The sequence below is a fragment of the Pholis gunnellus genome, assembly GCF_910591455.1.
Source record: "Pholis gunnellus genome assembly, chromosome: 20".
Taxonomy (NCBI): Eukaryota; Metazoa; Chordata; class Actinopteri; order Perciformes; family Pholidae; genus Pholis; species Pholis gunnellus.
Window position 1 is genome coordinate 8,404,124 of NC_136547.1, and position 15,361 is coordinate 8,419,484.

The 15,361-nt window shown below is 40.6% G+C and overlaps 2 protein-coding genes across 3 annotated transcripts; both read right to left on the minus strand.

Moving 5' to 3' along the window:
• Positions 1 to 361: 361 nt before the first annotated feature.
• Positions 362 to 4,672, minus strand: LOC306711970 (uncharacterized protein). Its single transcript, XM_079181060.1, has 10 exons — positions 4,537 to 4,672; positions 3,256 to 3,359; positions 3,059 to 3,140; positions 2,711 to 2,785; positions 2,541 to 2,606; positions 2,338 to 2,436; positions 2,123 to 2,236; positions 1,958 to 2,035; positions 1,563 to 1,688; positions 362 to 1,458 (listed from the first exon to the last, which is right to left on the minus strand). Exons 1-10 carry the CDS (start codon positions 4,537 to 4,539, stop codon positions 1,318 to 1,320), a joined length of 888 nt encoding a protein of 295 aa, XP_079037186.1. The 5' UTR covers positions 4,540 to 4,672; the 3' UTR covers positions 362 to 1,317.
• Positions 4,673 to 7,908: 3,236 nt separating this feature from the next.
• On the minus strand, positions 7,909 to 13,790 carry LOC306711964 (ADP-ribosyl cyclase/cyclic ADP-ribose hydrolase 1-like). Of its 2 annotated transcripts, none has more exons than XM_079181054.1 (8): positions 13,536 to 13,790; positions 12,289 to 12,433; positions 12,037 to 12,172; positions 10,863 to 10,945; positions 8,896 to 8,969; positions 8,682 to 8,768; positions 8,424 to 8,507; positions 7,909 to 8,313 (listed from the first exon to the last, which is right to left on the minus strand). In XM_079181054.1, exons 1-8 carry the CDS (start codon positions 13,712 to 13,714, stop codon positions 8,256 to 8,258), a joined length of 846 nt encoding a protein of 281 aa, XP_079037180.1. In that variant the 5' UTR covers positions 13,715 to 13,790; the 3' UTR covers positions 7,909 to 8,255. The 2 variants fall into 2 exon arrangements, with proteins under 2 accessions (XP_079037180.1, XP_079037179.1); XM_079181053.1 differs by having other exon boundaries at positions 12,265 to 12,433.
• Positions 13,791 to 15,361: the final 1,571 nt, after the last annotated feature.

Genomic DNA, 15,361 nt, shown 5'->3' on the forward strand with positions numbered 1-15,361 from the left:
TTTAACTAGCTGGGAGTGAGAACGTGTTGGCGGGAAACTCACGCTAGCACACCAGGAAATGCAAACATTCATTTGACCATGTAGTGTGTGTATTGTTTGATCTTTTTGGTCCTTTTCTAAAAGATCTAATGCATGGCAGAGTATGCAAGCGACACCTTGATAATATAGTGGTTCTAATGTTGTAGCATTGTATTTATTTGTGCCTGCAGTCCCTAATTATTTACTTGACACACTGCATGTATCTTAAGATTAGCTCCTAGGAGCTCCTGGATGGGATCAAGGTATGAAGAGGGAAGGTGTGAAGTCAGTGATGGACATGTTCTTTCCCTCCAGTATAAGTGACATCCAACCGACACACATTCAACGATTTATTGTCATGATAAATAAACAAGAAACAGGGAAAAAAAGAAACCTTTTTAAATATACTGTAAAAATAAATGTTCCGATATATTTCTTCGTCTTCTCCCACGACCTATATCTCTTTCCTCTGACAGGCCTCGGGTGTAAATGAGGTCATACTGAATGAACACCTGCCACAGGACGTCTCTCCAGAGAACGGGCGGGACGCTTTCACTGAGATACTTGGTGCTCGTTCTTCCGGTTCTTAAATTGTCTGCGTACCACAGAGGCTCTTCATTGTGAGTCAGACTAAATCGCAGCCCTCCTTGTCATCACACAACGTGACTTTCGTTTTAATTCCTCCAGACAGATGCAGCTGCGCCCGTGTACCTCTACGAGTGTCAGCATTCTCCTCTGATGCCCCGGCGGGACGAGGCTAACTTTTGTCAAAGCTGACCACTATGATGACCTTCTGTTTTCTCTTGGATCCTCTTTTTGCACTGGGCACGCTGTGGTTACAGGTACTTGAAACAGGAAGATCCTTCATTCATGTTGCACTTTTGATAAAGTCAATAGTGTTTGGGAAGTGCAATAACTGATATCTCCCTCAGGACCTGTGTCACAAGGAGAGGAGGAACTGAGCAAGCTTTGCACGCAATGGGTAGAGTGTTTTATTCCCCTCTATTCTGCTTTTCTCCTCTTGGGAAGTGTTTATACTAGAGGGTCACACTTCTATTTCACAGGCTGTTCAAGTGTATTTATATGGGTTTGCTTCCCAGGACTCCCAGTGGGCCCGGACTGGTGGATTGGCCTCGTTACCACCATGTCAGAAAGTACCTGAAGTCGGCCCGAGGACTGAAACAGAACAGGGCTCACTTCCTTGATAAACTAGCAAAGTCTCACCCCGCTAATGATGATCTGTGATCGTGGACCTTCAACACATATTATCACACAAAAGAGCGAGGACGTCGTCGATTGTCACGGTTTGCTGTTGAGCGTGTTGCGTCTTTGCAGCTGGACGTGGTGCTGGTCAATCCGGCGGAGCTCCCAGTGTGGACATGTGGCCTGATTTGTGCTGCTGCTTTTGAGCACAGGCTGCGGTGGCGGAGTCCACGTCACCTGTGGAGACGGAGACGCTTCGTTAAAGTCGTCATGCCTTCATTTGATAGTTACTGTGGTGAACATGGCTGAAAACAAGCACACAGACGGTGCTGTGGTCGTACCTGAGATTTGAGGACGCGTAGCTCACTGTGAACTTTCCTAAACTTCTTCTCGTGCTCCAGATACTTGTCCTTCAGCTTCTCCCTGTCCCTGCGCTCCTTCAAAAAGTCCTCCTTGTAGACTTCGGCCTAAAAATGGACGAGGAGGAGACATGAGACAAGGATTCAAATAGGCCTTAAAGGAATAGCCTTTTGGGGAAACAACCGTATTTGTTTTCTCGCAGAGAGTTCGTGCAGCGGGTTAGCTTAGCTTAGCACAAAGACTGAAAACAGAGGAAAACAACTAGCGTGGCTCCCTCTGAAGGGTAAAAACAACCATGAGATTGGCATCAATCTTCTCACCAAACTGTCGGCAAGAAAGCGTACTAATAAAATGCACATATATGAAGGAAGCTCACCTGATGTTTCCAGACATCCTGGAGGGTTTCACTGCTCACACTGAGAGGTTGAGTAGTCTGGAGCGCCTCCTCGAGAGCCTGCACAAACAAGTCAAAGCAGCCATTACACCACTGTTGTTGTGGGGGAACAGACATTTAAAAACGCCTTCTCTCTGGTGGCCTCACCTTGTTTAACCGTCTGATCTCGTCGTGCTGACGCTGCCCCATTCGTGTCAAAGTGCTGTTCTGTGCTCGCAGCTCTTCCGCCTCTTTCTCTGCTTTTAGCAGCTCGTCTCCAGTCTGTGAGAGTTTGCACGCAAGGGATCAAATTATTACACACGTTTTTTAAAAATGAAAATGCCTTGCATTGAATCTGGAATTAGAATGCACGCTGCACTTACCAAAGCGTTCTCTTGATCTTTGACTTTCTTGGATGATGAGACGTCATTTTCTCCCTCTTCACCCGTCTCACGTTGCAGTAGTGCTTTTGATTCCTGGACCTGAGCGTTAGGTTAAAAGGACACAAGGCATGAAAGCACTGACACGACATAAAGTCATGAAAAAGCTGACAAGTGCTGAATAAAACAAGGCTTTGTGAATTTACCCTGTCTTTGTAGTACCGTACCATGGTGCGGTACTCTTTCGCCCATTTCTCATTAATAGAAAGAAGCTGAGGAAAAAGACAAAGAACAGGATTTATTTGAAGTACTGAAAGGTACAGGTGTGTGTGTGTTTCTGGGAGGAATATAAATCTCACTTCTGTAATGTACTCACCTCTTGCTTTTGCGCCTCCAAGAGAATGATCTGTGCTTTCATTCGGACGTCACGGCTGGCAGCTGACGCTTCTGACTGAAGCAAATAGAAGAAGAAAAAGAGGAACTATTCAAATGTGGCACACGGTAAGTCCATCTGTGACTGCACATGCAATTATGCAATATAACTCTTATACAAGAACTTCCTTTTACATATTTTTGGAAGTTTTGCTGTGAAGTGTTTCCAGTCATAAAGACACAAAGAACATGTTTTTTTTTCTTTTGCGGTCCGGGAATCGGACGGTGACAACATGAGGGTGGATATTATCCTCTCAGACGTATCTTCCAATGTTGCAGCTGCTAATGTTACCTGAGTGACACTGTCGGGATGATAACCTGCTGCTGTGTGAAGCTTTTCTCCTGTGGAGCGGTCCGCCACGCAAACCTCGTACCTGAAAACATTTGATGACATAAACAAAAATTAACATTTGGCAATTTTTTGCATTTTATTAATATATCAGATAATTAATTTGTAATATCTGAGGTTAATGAGGTGATGTGCCTCACCCGTCTGTGTTCGGCAGTGATGGATACAGTCTGTGTCTCTGTCTGTGGTCTGTGGTCTGTGATCTCTCCACAGGAGGTCTGTCCATTGTGCTTTCATGGTGTGACTGTCAAAACACAGACAAGGACACATATTATACACAACAGACATTTTTAAAAACTGCCTGCAGGGATCTACAGTTTTACTGATACTTAAAAAGACTTTATCCAAAATGCTGTTTTCATTGTATTACAACACTTTGCTTTTCTTGACTCTTAATTTCATTGTTTTAAAGGGAAACTGGCCTTTCACTTGCTTTTAATAAAACAAAGGATTCAGAGATATTATTTTAAATTCATGAACACGTATGTAAACAAAAAAGCACAACCACCCCCAAAAATCAATAAGCCATAAATAATTAATATAATTAAATGAAATATATGAAAATAAAGAAAATATAAATTAAAAGTAATTGACAGGGATTGTCAATACATACTTTAAACTTAAAAGCTGTTTTAAAATCCTCATTTCTTATTATTGTCTGGACCTTTGTTACTTGTAATTCCACTTCATTAACTGTCATTTCGAACACATATATCTAATAGACACTAAAACAAAATGCCCCAAAAATAAAGAAAATGTATAAAATATTGTGCTGAATATCAATAAGTGGATTAATGGAAGATGAATCAACTGAATGTTGGATAATTAATTAACTTTTTAAACATTTTTATCATGTACAAATGGCAAACATTCGCTGGTTTAACTTGCTTAGATATTATTGTATGTTATTATATTATTGTATTATAGCACATTGAAGATGTCAATTTCAGCTCTTTGCATCTCAGATAGATTAAATGATTAATCAATAAAAATAGAGATTCTTCAAAAACAATCATTTGTTGCAGGCCGGAAATTGTCGAGATATATTTGGAGATGTTGTACTGATGTACTGAAGTGTGTATCTCGCACTAACTGGCACAACGTGACAGCTGACTCTAAACCCACGCAGAGGATGTGAAGCATCTCCACACTGTCACGCGATCAACTATGAACTCGGGCTGCACGTGGAGCTCTGAATTGTCTTCATAACAACATCATTTCACACAATAAACGGTCAGACATGGAAGCTAAAGATTAAACATAAGTATATATATATATATATATATATATATATAATTGATAAAGTATTGAACTACACTGCACCTGAGTTTGAGGAGGATTTCTCTAAATTATATTAAAAAAAACTTCTATGTCAAATATACAGAGACACAATTTAAAATAAAATAAAATATAAATCTCACCATCTTATTACTTTCTTGAGTCCTCGACTTGCTCAGATCTCTCAACAGCTGCGATTTGAAGCAACAAATTGCTCCGCAAGTTAAGTTATAGTGAAGATCCCGAGTGACGTGGAAATACCAGAACTGCCCAGTCACCTCAGGGGCAGAGCCGCGGACGGACTTTATCGAAGGAAAGGAAAGTACAGGTGGTTGATCTACAGCACGAGCGGTAATTAATCATGTCCTTGTGGTATGGATCGATGACTAAGAGAAATATTTGACTCCGCGCTGCAAGAAATGACACACAGTTGTATTTATTTTCAGTATGGCAATATGGCTGACTGGTGTACTTTCTTTGTAATATTTTACTTTTCTTTACTTCATGGATTTTTACTTTTTGTGTTACTGTTTATTACTCATTTACTTATTTATACTACTTGTTTGATCTTGTTTTTATGTCTCTGTTTGCTGCTGTAATCCTGTAAATGTCCCCACTGTGGGACTAATAAAGGATTATTTTATCTTATTTTATCTCATCTTAGTTTTTTATAGGGGAACTTGTCTTTCAACTATCAATAAAAAAAAAACAATGGACTAACAGAGGACACTTTATCACGTTTTCTCCACTGGAAGTGTATCCCAGAGGGCACACACTACATGTATTCCACTCGAAGGGCACACACAGAATGCAAAAGACAATACAAAAAAAAACTGTTCCAAGATTTAAATGATTGTTTCTTCAAATAAAAAAAGAAATACCACTATAGCCCGTCGTTTTTTACAGTGTGCAGCCTGCAGGTTGTTTCGCGAACTTGTCAGCGTGTTTTCTTCCTGGATTGTTGAACTGCTCACACTTAGAAGCCGGAAATCGTTTCAAAGACACAAAAATGTAAAAATGAAACTGTACCCCCCCCCCCCCCCACGAAAGAAAACTAACGTGGTGGGGGGTCTGTGGGAAAATCACACGTCTCGCAGATTTATCATGTTACTCAATGTGTTGAGTCAGAGCGGATCGTTTCAGGGAAGGAGGAGAGGGGGAAACACGCCGCTGCTCCTCCTCCGGTAATCGATACTCGGTGCAGGGGAGTCGGCCCATGGCTGCTCCTTTATTCTTCTAGAAACATGTGTTTCTGAAGCCTGTTTAGCATATGTATTCACATAAAGCTGTGAGTCCACCGTTTCTTTCTTTAGACCTCTCGTTTAAAAAAAAAAAAAACAAGACAACGTGATGCAACGTGAAAATAGGCTGCAAAATCCCCATGTGACACTTTTGACACCAGTAATTACTTTTGAAGTTTTTCACATTTTTGACGTTGAAGTTGGAGCTTCCACTTCTATTGATTTTAGCAGATGTTGGGGAGGTTTCAGCAGAGTATTGTGGGATATCCCACTTCAACATGAGAGAGAAAGAAAAGTCCTCCCGAATAAGGATGTTTTCTACTGTCAGCTATATGTCAGAGAAAACCAAGGCAGTTTAGTGCCAACGCCATGATTTTAGTTGCAAATCCCTGCATTAATGTAACTTTAAAGTACAACGCCAAAGACATGTTAATTTAACTTCTGATAGGTGTCTTTCTAGAAAATTAGGTTTCACTAAAAATACACATTATGTGACTTAACTAAATTTAGATGTGATTTACACTCCTGCCTAGGCAGTTTTATTTGTAGCCTTGATATTATGCAGCTGCAAGACCACCTAAACCGAAACCAAGTCAAGACCAAGACCAGATCCGTATGAGTCACACAAAGCATGACACATTCACAATAAAAAAAAGAGAAAAATAAATAGTTTAAATGCCCTTTAATTGAAAGTCCAGCTCCAGATAGTTGTGTGGAATCGTCACATTAGCACTTAATTATCGTCTCAGAAGTGCCACACACACCATTAGTAGCGTAATGTTGGTGGCAGTGACTAAAAGTGTGACATGATTACAGTACTTGTCACAGCACCCCATGTTGTGGTTTTTTTACAGAAGGGGCCTTTCTTCATGTAACACCTGTGCAGTGTGTTCCCAGCACCGACTGCAGCCCGTTTACGGTACGTGTGACACAGCAGCAAGTCCCTAGAAAGGAAAACGGAGGTTATTACTGAGCTCCTTCTACTTCCTGCCACAACAATCTCACTGTAAAAGATTCACACTCTGTGTCACACACACGCACACGCACACGCACACGCCTACAGTTCACACACATCACAGATAAGACATCTTGTGGCCTACAGCTGCAAATCTAAAACCAAAAGCAGGCGACATTTTTATGAGCACTTTCTATTCTCTTCAGTGGTTTAGTGGTTGAGCTTATTTGCATACATCGTCGTCTGACCTATGGCCTCAGACTCATGTGAATCAAAAAGAAAAGGAACAAAAAAATGGAAACTCAACTGAGGTTCAAAGTGTACACATACATGTCTGAAAGTTTGTGTTTCTGTGTGGTTCGAGAGATACACAAACTTTATATCATTTCACACAATAATAATTAAAATAATTTCATATAATATTTCAGTATTTTATCACAAATATATTTCAAGTTTTGCCATCAAACACCAGAAACCAAGATTATATTCTTTTATATAGAAATGAAATAAAGAAAAAACTGAAATATCACATTGGAATGAGTATTCAGACCCTTTAATAGGACTCTTAAAGATGTATCCCGATCATCTCGACTGGAGGCCACCTCTGGTGAATTCAATTGATTAGACGTGATTTGGAAAGACGCACACCTGTCTGTATAAAGACTCACGGCAGACGACACATATCAGAGCAAAGAACCAAGGCCTCTTCTGCAGGGCTCAGAGACAGAGTCGTGTCGGGGTCCAGATATGTGGAAGGCAACAAAAAACAACCAGGACTCTTCCTAAAGCTGACCGCCGGGCCAAACTCACCAATAAGGGCAGAAGGGCCTTGATGGTCCCTCTAGCTAGAGATCCTACGTGGAGATGGGAGGACATTCCAGGAAACAACCATCAGTGATATGTGACCACTGATCTTGTCAGAGTAGCCAGACAGATGCCTCTCCTCAGTGAAAGACTCATGAAAGATAAATGATAAAAGCAACTCAGATTCTGTGGTTCGGTTGAGTCCAGGATTGCACCGCGTGACCATAATTGTAAGCGTTACATCTGAAGGAAACCAGCACCGCTCATCATCTGCACAATACCATCCCGGTGATGAAGTGTGGTGGTGGCATAAGTGCACTAAAACACCTAAAACTAGACTCCATGCTGATGAAGATGGATGTGAGGCTCCTTCAATGTGTCATGTTGTCAAATGTCTGTGATGGTTTGGAGTCATAAGGTATTTGTGAAAACAGCTGCAGTGACATGAAATATGATTTACACAAACAATCATATCACACTTCAGAATCCAAAGACGATTTCACAGCCTCGTGTTTTAACATTTTATTTAAAAACATTTCAGATTCTGCCACAAGGTGGGTGGGAGGTTGTCAGTGGAGTTAGAAAGCAGCGCTGGTATAGTTCCCCCGGCAGTACATGGCACTTTACCACAACTCTTAAGATTAGATTAAAAACCTAAAGATTTTTTAAAAAGTTGCGTTGTCATATAATAAAAATGTGTGAGTGGCATTTAAACAAAACATTTCACATTAAATCAAACTGGCCCACAGGTACAAAAACAATCTCCTGCATAATAACAGCACATTATTTAATATACAAAGACTTTACAGAGATAATGTTCACAGCTGGTTGTTACTGTGTCTTGTATGATCTGATATTCAGTTCACCAACAGGCTCCACAGGGTTTCTCTGGATTTGAGCTGCACTCCTGGATCTGAGGTCTGCAGAGAGAGAGAGAGAGAGAGAGAGAGAGAGAGAGAGACAGATAATGTACATGTCGTCATTCGTGTAGATGTGGTGATGTCCTCTCACACAAACATGCTGTACGTACTCAGACACTTCCTTGCAGTTGTACGTCATTCCTTGATCCAGCTCTTTCTGCAAGTCCTTTAAAGATGCATTTGTGCAGTTTGTCCTGAAGAGGAAACAGAAAACACGACTTCAGGATCGAACTGTCTCAGTACGAGTTTGTATCTGAGCCACTGCGGAAGAACACACAGAACATTTGTGCACTTATCGCACTCATAATGAACAGCCAAAGAGGACGATAATGTGGCCGAAGTCTTGAGTGTGAGGAGGACGATCTTACACAAAGTTCTCCTGCGTGACCAGAACAACATTCAGGCGTTTCACCCTGGGAAAGTCGAACCGCTTCACCTCGATGCTCGCAAACACACTGGCAACAACAATGAAAGAGCACAATTTACTGAGCAAAACCATGTATGCTATATATTGTATGTAATCCACAAAAGCAGTCTTATAACAATGCAAAGAAATGCTAATTGTTTTGCAGAGAAACTCACCTTGCATTATTGAATGGTGTGGCGATGGATCCGTTCAGCATTACTGTGACGTCACCACAGGCACCATCTGCAAACTACACACACATGAGGAAATGCACTTTAGATTCACACAACAGACACACTATTCATTTTTTCAGTGTAGACATTTATGATGCATGCAGCAGTGAGTATATACAGTGTATAACCAGATCAACTGGACCGGGATCATCTGTTCTTAAAATAGTTCAAATAATTTGTTATTATACAGAAAGAGGCTGCACTACTTATGTTTACATTTTCTTTTTTGTTGTCATTGTAGCAACGTCACCTGTTAGAATTAACCTCATCATGTCACATGAATACAAAGTATCACTCATCCTTTGTCCCACTTTTGGCATGAATGATTGTTTAACTGTCAAAATGTTGCAATCGTTTTACCAATCACCTTTTTAATATAGATATAATGTTAAAACACGTCTTCTTATTTGAAATGATCCAACCTGAGTTGTTGGTATTCACTCTGATGAAAATGGGGGAGAAGACAAAGCAGCAAAACGAGGTGTGCCGTCCGTACCGGGTTTCCTGTCTGGTGCAGTTTGGAAAACTACCAGGTTGTTTGTAAGAATTTCCCACGCGAGAAAATATTACACGGAGGAGATAACAGGTAGGTGAACAGCAACACATTCCAAGCACAACAACGACCGAAGACACTTGACTGGCTAATTGAGAAGTTGAGAAGTTTGAAGTTTCACTATGATCCCACACACATGCATGCTGTCTAATGTAATGCTGACGGTGTTGGATTTATAACATAGTTAGATGAATTGTAAAAGTCAGTAGCGATGAAATCCCAATGACTATTTATGTATTTTTAATGTGTATCTATGTAGTGTGATGACAAAGTGATGAATATAGTAACATGTCATTGTTAGCATGAGGCCTAATTCTTCTGAATTAAAATGTACAACTATCGTTGTTATTCTTAAACCTGCAATAGCTGATTATTGTTTTTGGCCACCTGGGGGCAGCAGAAACAGGCTGTGAACACAACACTGACATAGCATCACTTTTTAATGTTGATAGACTGAACTTGTGTCGTTTGTTTAGACATCCAACAGTTACGGAGCATCATTATGATTTATTCTGGGTTTTGTTTCTGTCCGCCTGATGAAGGTAAGTCCAATATTAACTCTGTTTTTAACTTTGTTTTTGGTCTTTGGTTTTGTTTTTTTGTGAAAACCGTCGCCTGCAGCAGCTGAATATAACCCTGTGAGAGCGGACAGCTAAACAATGAGTTGAAACTCAATACAAAGCTCTGTAAAGCCAAGGAGATCTGCAGATTCAGGTGATGATTCTCCGTAGGTTCACAACAAGCAACTTCTTTCACATTGTATTCCACATCATCTTTTGATGCATTCTTATTGTAAAGATATCGGTTATAAACGCAGCTTGATGAGGACAAAAAAATCCGAAGATTTTACAGTTTTTGTTGCTGCACTCTAAACTTTCTAGGGTGATGCAAGGTTGGTTTTGCTTCATATCACACTAACTGTGTATCTGTTGTACTTTGTTAAAGATGCCAGCAGCAGCTAAGTGTTTTTATTCTCTCATGCTTCAATTTTATGCAAACTCCTTTTTGGTGTTTGTTTGCTATGCTCTCTAATGTTTTGTGTCAAATGTGTTTATGTGTTGCTCGTATTATCACAGAGTAAAACCCAGACAAACCAAACCAGGGCTGCTCTGAGTGCGTGGGTTGCCACTGCTCGCTCAGGAGAGAGCTCCGCAATGTGGCTCCATGGAGACCGACACAAAGCCTCATTGACGGAGGACCAGGCTGACTGACCTTTTTCTTCCCTGCGCTCCGCCATGATCGCTTCGGCACAGGAGGTGTTTCACCTCGTGCTCCACACGTGTTATTCTAACCACGGCTTGATTCCCACAACTGTCGTATTGTTGCCAAAACGAGAGGACTCTTGGTGATGACTTACAGCGGCTGAGACTCTGTTCCAAAAGGAGCGAACAGTGTTGTTCGCACAGTCGTTCCATCCCGGGCAGCCGGTAGTGAACGTTTCTAGAACAACAAACGCAGAGTCAACACTTCTTTGAATGCATATTCAATAAAACAAAACACAAACCTCAGGGCAGAAGATAAGTGGTAGAATGAACAAACGTCAACTAGAGATGCTGTCAGCACTGTAATGGTAAAAATATGTATTAGCATCATGTGACGTTTTTAACTAACATAGTGTGACAACTCAGTATAATAGAGAAGTAAAAACAGGACCTGCAATACACAGATATCAGCACACGAATACCAGGTTTTTCTATGAAGACATTTTCAGTTGCTGTTTCTAGGAAGGACAGTTTGAAACAGGAACACGACCGACTCACAGTCGAGCGGGCCTGCATGAACCAGATAAGACCAGACTGGATACCTAATGTTCACCTAAACTAGTTTTACTGGGCGACACACCTGTCTTGCCAAAAGAAACAAGTTGCAGTTCCTCAAACTGGCCATGATTGCTGTTGATAAATATTGCTTCGTTACGGAAAAGTTCAGACCACATCTTGAACATTGTGATAGCTGCTGGTCTGATTTTAGGATCTCCATGGGAGATATTTCACAGTTGTGGGTTGACGACGAGTTATGTTTGACATATGTACGTATGCATCTGTGTAGACGTTACATTTCTATGTACAAATGTGTGTACATTTTGTGTTTATTTCACCATATTTATCCTTGGACGTGTGGGATTATTATTAATATTATTATTACTATAATTGTTATTATATATCGATATTGTGTCTGACAAAAATTGCATGAATAAATTGTCTTTAAAGAGGCTTTTTGTAGATACTTCTGTCCGTTTTTTGTTAACTGCTGATGATTTTTTATATTTGTTGTGCTATTACTGCAAAGATGAGGACACTCTCAATACCAGCATGATAAAATAGCATTAGACCTCCAAGAGAAATGTAAACTTTGTTCTTTTTCCTTTTTCTTTTCTGAGAGCTTGAGCTAATTTGGGATCTGTTGCAAGCCAAAGGGCATGAAAGACCATGCTGCTACCCTTCTTTCTGTGTCCTTTATCTTTGAATCTATTTTGTAGATAATAATACTACACTTTGCTGTGAGGTCATCTACTGGATGAAGAGTCTTACCACTGCTGCCCTCCTTTCCACACCAGGTCAGCCCATCCAGCACCGATCCCAGCAGAGTTTCCTCCACGGTGTAAAAACAATCTCTCTTCTCGGTGAAGTCGTGGACCACATCCTTCGTTTTGCTCCAGAATATCTTCTAAACACCCCCCCCCCAAAAACAAATAAACACAGATGCTGAATGTATTGTGCTGCGTTATTAAAGAGTGGATAACGTGCACGCGGACGGACAGTCTTGTGATGAGCGCTGTTTACTCTGTTGCATTCAGGCTTGAAGGGGACCGCGGCCATCAAAGGGTCATAGGCTTCCATGGGAACGTCACACGGGTCCAGCCCTACGTAGGCTTGTTCAAACGCACCCCAAACCTTTTGACAGTCGTATTGCAGATCCTGGTGCGTGCTGTGTATGAATTACAGTTTATTTATTCGATTAGTTAGCGTTTGGGAAAATAAACTATTTCAAGTAAGAACACATGGCCGTCGTTGAGAAGCAGTGAGCTTAGTTTTGATGCATAATGGTGACGAATATTAATGTGCTTGTGGATCAGCATGCTGGGGGGATTCATATGTTTTGAAGTACAGTTTATTTGCTATATATATTAATTGGACCAAAAAAACCAGGGTATTTCCTCCCTCCCTCATGTGATGTTTTATTTCACTCTAGTTGGAGTTATGTGACGCAAAAAAAGCTCGATAAATAAAATAAGAAATTATCATTGTAAAGAAACTATGTGAAAGCTAAGTCATTGTTGAACGTGTTCCAATTCATATCTGAAGTTGACGTTGGCTTAACGTCATAAATAAGACAACAGAGGGGAGGCCAGTTAAGTAATCATTGATTAGAACACCAAACTGAACTAACATCTGTACTGAACTCCAACTCCAACATTACATTTAATGTCTCACTTCCCAGGTAATGAATGCATCACTCTTTATTCTGTGACTCACTGGTACATGTTAATATTGCTCAAGATTGCAAGCACACTCCAACTATTTCACAATATTTGTTTGAAAGTATAATCAACACCCATGCCCTTTGCAAACATAGACTACCAGGATGCTTATAAGGTTATTTATTCTAGTGTCATTTTAAGAACTGTGTTCATGCACCTGTCGTCATTCTCTTGTATTTTATTGTTGACTTTATTGTATTTCAATATATGTGGCCGTTATGACCATTTAATTCCCTATATCAGGGAATAATAAAGTTATGCATCCATCCACTCCTCCACCCAGAACGCTGTTTCTGTGATTGACTTTACCCTCATTGATATGAATGGGGTGGACAAATAAACACCTGTCAGTGTAATGCATTCTCAGTTCAACAGCAACACAAACGACATTCTCCTCCAAAGTAACCTTGTGTTAGACTGTGTGAATCTGATTTTGCTGACTTACTGTAAACATGTAACTTAAATAGTATTCCAAATTGACTTATTCTCAGTCTCCATGCTGTGTGGTTCATTTCGTGACATCTGTACATAACATTTTAAAACGCTTACCCCTTGAACTCCTCACACCTCGCAATGAATGTTGTCTTAAGTGTGCGTTTATTCTGCCGGACCGTCAGTCCCAACACAACGGCGACGATAATAATAAGCAGCAGGACAGCGAGGACAATAAAAATAAGACGGCGTCTCCTGCGCCTCTTCTCCGGAGGACGAGTCTCTCCACGCTCCATTTTAAAAAGCGCTTCAAAACAAGTCTTAATCACAGCGGCAGTCTGGTGGTCGACCCCGTTGGTTGTTGTCAATGATATGACGCTCGCTCTCGTGCTTCTATTTGTGGAGGAGCGCAGCAGCGCACTCGCTGAGCGCGCGCACGTGCGTTGGCTCGTGGGCTTGGAGGCTCCAATCGGGAATCTGACTACAGGTGGAGCTGCCCAAAGTGAGGTCCGAGGGACACAAAAAGGACCGTTTAGCACTGGTGGAAAGTAACGTGGTGCGTTTACTCAGATACTGTTCTTAAGTACGATTTTTGAGGTACTTGTACTTTTAAAAAAAAGCCCTGATGAAGGTATTTATGCAGTTTCTTCTCATGCAGGAATGCGTCTTTATTTTTGCTGACCTAAATTAGTGAAATGCATATATGACATACAAACAAGTGATATTTAAAAATATGGAATCAGCCTACAATAAATCTGCCATGTGTTTGTTTTTATTGCCCTACTGTCATTTTCATCAATGGCAGCCACAGCTCCTGCTATATACTTGTGGTGCAAGCATAAACTAGTTTGGACCATTCACCATTTGCATGTCAACTTGTTTGCTCTCGCTCTTGCATGATGGCAGATTAATAATAGAGATATTCAAACCAAGGAGTATCTGGGTGAAGTTCGTGTCATGAAATGCCGAAAGAACTCAAAGGCCACACGGGAGCTTTCAGAACGTGAGTGAACATGTTGTGAAATGCCACAGACCTTTCAATGTCAGCAACACTAAAGGTTAAGCACTCCAATAAACTGGTTCCACATTTCTGTTTTGCAGGATGGTTATTTAGTTCATGATTCAATAATCCAGCCTTATCATTTAGTGGATGTTTATTGCGCTAATTAGCTTGTACCAGAAATAAATGACGCGCACGGTGATCAGTGGTGGAAAATAACTAAGAATTAAAGCACTTAAGTACAATAATAGTATTGCTTTCTACTCCAATAAATGTGTCTACATAGTTTTATTTAATAGTAACATTGCAATAAAAAGGTTAACATCAGACTTTTGAAAACTTCACAAGCTAACCAGCAGTAAGTCAATTAATAACATTTAGCCCGTTAACAGCGGCAACGTTAAAGTGATGTACTCATTAACGCATCAGTTATTATCATTAACAGATATTATTCGGAAATGGTTCCTGTCTGCATAATAGGTCCTTTTGGTTGGTTACGTATATTTTAGAATCATAAATCAGAAACTCTTTTATTGCTAAGAACGTTACATATACAAGGAATTTGTAAACACATCATTTAGAAATAGAGAATAAGAACATTTTCAATAAAATATGATAAACAAACAAATTAAGAGTACATTAAAACAAGTATGTTCTTGAAGTGTAGCAGAGCCCCAGTGCAGACGGGAGGAAACAGTTTGGCGTGAGGTCTTGGTCCTGGTGGGCCGCAGCCTTCTGCCAGAGAGAGGGGACGTTCGAGCACACTAAACAATACTGCAACTCTTCTACATCATAAAAGAAGTTCAGGCTGTGTAGCATATTCCCTCGTGTACTTTGAACCCATAAACACAGACAGCAGGACATGTGTGACCAGATTGAACTGCTTTGAGGGGGAAATGAGCTGCTGCAGCAAAATGAACCTCAGTTCATCCAACAAATGTGC